Raw genomic sequence first — 4161 nt, forward strand, 5'->3', positions numbered from 1 at the left:
AAGGAAGAAGGGCCCACCTCTATGAACAGCTTTCCATAACATCTGAACTGATCAAATGGAGGGCCACAACTAACATCATCAATTCCACCCTTTCTTTCTCCTGTATCATTTTTAACCCTTTGCCTGATGAAGCCAGTGGAGCTTTGAAAGCTTGCAACATGTCCATGTACATTTTGGTTGTCCCAATGAAGATATCACGAGGATGACCAGATGGCGTCCTCACCGCAAAGGAGGATGAGGCACAGCAAAATGTAGGACATTCAAGAAAAATGTATGGCATGGCCAACTAAAACCTATAAAACGCTCCTATAAACGTAAATTCGTGCCTCTTAGCCATGTTCAAAATGGAGGACATTGTGGAATTCCTCCTGGACAGAAGGTTGAAATCCTTCCTAGTCGTGCTCAAAATGGAGGATGTTTTTGAATTCCTCCTGGACAAAAGGTTGAAAGCCTTCCTAGTTGTGCTCAAAATGGAGGACATTATGGAATTCCTCCTGGACAGAAGGTTGAAATCCTTTTTAGTCATGCTCAGAATGGAGGACATTATGGAATTCCTCCTGGACAGAAGGTCGAAATGTGCATTGCCCATGTTCAAAATGGAGGACACTTTGGAATTCCTCCTGGACAGAAGGTCGAAATGCGTACTGGCCATGTTCAAAATGGAGGACACTTTGGAATTCCTCCTGGACACCTGGCTATTTGGTCATGTTCAAAATGGAGGCCATTTTGCAACTCCACCTGGGCAGAGGGTTGAAAATGTAGGGCACACCCTGGGAAAAGGAGGACACACTGGACCTCTGTGTGGACTTGGTATGATGCCTCTTGTCTCAAACCCTTCAAGCTGGAAGCAGCTCCCTCAGCCAAACAACAACTGAGAGGCCTGCCTCTACCATGGAGGACTCTGCCAACTCCTTCCAGAGGCTTCCATGAAGGGCCTTAAAAAAGCCCTGAGGTAGTTGAGATACAGTAATTGAGAAGAGGGCCAACGGCGGGGAGGGGGCGGGGCGAGGCTGGGGGCGGGGCTTCAGAGAGTGATGTAAATTTCAAACGGGCCAACCAGGGGAGGCCGAGGGTTCTGAGGGGCGTGGAAAAAGGGAGTGTGGTCTTTAAAAAGAGCTCCATTTTGTGCCGGGCTGTCGGGGAGGAAGGATCGGAGGTGTTGGGCGCTCCCTGAAGGGGAAAGAAATTAAAGCGGGGGAGAAGGAGAGGAAGAGGACTCTGGGCCGCAGTTGCTGCTGGAAGGCGAGCGGCGGCGCTGCTGCTTCTGCTGCTGCTGCTGGAGACAGACAGAGAGCGAGGATGAAGCCTGAGGAGGCGGGCAAGGCGGCTCCGGAGGCCCCCGAGGAGGAGAAAGTGGTCCACTCCCGCTCGCAGCAGGCGCTGCCCCTGGGCGCCAGCACCAAGGCTCTGGGCGACGCCTTCAAGCTCCTGGTGCCCCAGTCGACGGAGTTCATGAGCTCCGACGCCGAGCTGTGGGACTTCCTGCGCAGCCTCAAGCGCCAGTTCTCCCCGGTCATCCTCCGCAGCAAGGACGTCTACGGCTACGCCTCGTGCCGGGCGGTGGTCCCCGAAGCCCCCGGCGGAGGAGGAGGAGGGAGGAGGGAGAGGAGGCCCTGGAGGAGAGCCGCCGCCACCGCCAGAGGGAGGCGCCTCAGAGGCGGCGGAGGAGCCACCAAGAGGGCGGCCAAGAGGCAGAGAGAGGAGGAGGAGGCCCCTAAAAAGGAGGAGGAGGAGAAGGACTGCGTGGCCCTCCCTCTGCCGCCACCGCCGCCCCGGACTCCCGCCTTCGAGGGGCGCTCCCTGGAGGAGATCTGGAAGGCGGCCACTCCGGCCCTCACCGCCTTCCCCACCGTCAAGGTCCGGGGCAACGTCTGGAACCCCAGGAGCCTCCAAGCCATCCGGCGCAAGGCCCAGAGCACCCTCGGAGTCGACCTGCAGCCCCGAGTTCGACTCCGGCGCTTCCCGGTCATAGGATGCTGAGAGGACAAGGATTGCGATGGGGAGACATGGGATGCGGTCACATTGGGGGAATAACCCGGTTCGGAACCGCATTAAGTGTCTTGGCTCAAGGGCTATGGAATTCTGCGAGTTGGAGTTTGTTGTGGGCCCACAACAAACTCCAACTCCCAGAATTCCATAGCCCTTGAGCCCCCAAGACACTTAAAGCGGTTCCAAACCGGGTTATCCCTCCAGTGTGGACCCAGTTTTGTTTACAACGTGGCTTCTTCTTCTTCGTCTTTTTTCCTTTCTCTCTGATGTACTGCACTTTAGGGCTAAGGCTGGGACTTGGCGTCCGCACTGCAATCATGTCTCACTTTAATACCGCTTTTGTGCCGCCGTGATAAAGGGGATTCTGGAGATGCTAGCCCTGCTCCGCTCACACAGCAAAACTGCCAACTCCCAGAATCCCATAGCCTTGAGCCAGACAAAAGAGTGGGGATGGTAGGTTTGTTCATGGCCGCCTTCCTACAATTGCGTACCGTGGCACCATGGTGGTGGCCAAAAGGTCCCCAAAGCACACCAGGTTCGGGACCACTTTGACTGCCTTGGCTCAATGATGGGGGATACTGGGAACTAGTTTTGGGAGACATCTAGACCTCTCTGTGTCAGAGAGAGCTCTGGTGCCACAATAAACTACAGTACTACAGTTCCCAGGGTTCCCTAGTTGTTAAAGCAATCTCTAACTGGTCTATTTCTGCATAGGGCTTTAAATTGGTGCCGCTTTTTGGCTGGCTCCATTGCTAAGGGATTCTGGGCATGATGAGTGTTTGTGATGACACCTTCCCAGGATTCCACAGCAAGCCGAAGGTCCCCAAAGCCCACTGCAGGAATAGTCCAGTTTGGGACCACTTTGACTGCCCAGGCTCAGTGCTTAGGGATTACTGAGAACTAGTTTTGGGAGGCATTGAGCCTTCTCTGTCAGAGAGCTCTGGGGCCACAACTACAACTCCCAGGGTTCCATATCACTGAGCCAGGGAGGTTAAAGCAGTCTCACACTGGATTGTTTCTGCAGCGTGTTTTGGGCCAAAGTGGTGCCAAACCAGATTATTCTTCAGTGTGGACCCAGCCCAGGGGTGTCGCCCCATTTCCTTTCCTATTTCCCTCCCTTCTTCCCATCTGGACTCAAAGCCTCGTCCGGCCTCTGTGAGATGGAAGGCTGCGATCTTGGAAGAAGGGACTCTCCTGCTTACTTACCTTCATCATCTTCGGCTGAGGAAGCTGCTTGGCATAGAACTGGGATGAAATCTTCTTTTTCTTCAGCCTCACGACTGTTTGGTTTTCTTTTTTCCCCCTTCCCACTGGACTACCTCACTAGTCTGGGAAATGGATCGGTGGCTTTCCCCTCTTCCAAAGGAACTTTTTCTCCCCTGCTAGCACAATAATGAAAGAAAAATGCCAATTTTGAGGGGGTTGGTTTTAATTTAAGATGTAGCCAGTAGACACTTCCATAGGACTTGTGCTGTTGCACTACATGCTCAGGGTTAACTTGAACTAATTATGCCAAGTGTTTTCCAGTTTGGAGGACTTAACAAGCTTTGACCAAGGATGCTGAAGGAATGAAGAAGCCTTTGCAGCTGTTTTTGATGGTGCAAACCAGTTCATCCTCCCTTTTTTTGTCCTTTCTTTGGAGGGGGGTGAACTACAGAGACTTCAATCTTCGTGGTCAACCGTTTTGTATGTGATAAAAAGTTTTATAGCCGAAGGGAAGTAGTGTTTCTATTACAGCTTCTACAAATGAGAGTTGTGTTGGATACGCCCATTTTATATAGCCTTTACTTTAGAGAAACTTTTACCAATTTAAATAAAAAATTAATAGCAAGCAACAATGCCTGTGCTCTAGTTTTGTTTGGAAGGGCTTTGCATAGGACCTGACGCAAGGCAACATAGCATGCTAAGGAAAAGTGTTGTATGGTCAGACTATAGCTTCTGTTTAGAAGGGGTGGGCAGATGTGGGGGCCAGATTTTTGCCCTGGGATGTATGGAGAAGGTCATATGACACAAAATGGGAGTGAGCAGATATTGTTGTGTGTCTTCAAGTCACTTCTGACTTATGGCAACCCAAAGGTGGGCTTTTTTGTCAAGGCTTGTTGAGAGGGTGCCTGCCATTGCATTCCTCTGAGGCTGAGAGATTGTGACCTGCCCAGGGTCACCCATTTGGTT

At 52.1% G+C, this 4161-nt stretch overlaps 1 protein-coding gene across 1 annotated transcript; it reads left to right on the forward strand.

The window, feature by feature from the left end:
* The first annotated feature begins 1112 nt into the window (after positions 1–1112).
* CCDC71L (coiled-coil domain containing 71 like) lies at positions 1113–3824 on the forward strand. The gene has a single exon (XM_042470854.1). The coding sequence runs from the start codon at positions 1300–1302 to the stop codon at positions 1978–1980; it is 681 nt and encodes a 226-aa protein (XP_042326788.1). The 5' UTR covers positions 1113–1299; the 3' UTR covers positions 1981–3824.
* The last annotated feature ends 337 nt before the right edge of the window (positions 3825–4161 follow it).

The sequence above is a fragment of the Sceloporus undulatus genome, chromosome 5 (genome assembly GCF_019175285.1).
Source record: "Sceloporus undulatus isolate JIND9_A2432 ecotype Alabama chromosome 5, SceUnd_v1.1, whole genome shotgun sequence".
Taxonomy (NCBI): Eukaryota; Metazoa; Chordata; class Lepidosauria; order Squamata; family Phrynosomatidae; genus Sceloporus; species Sceloporus undulatus.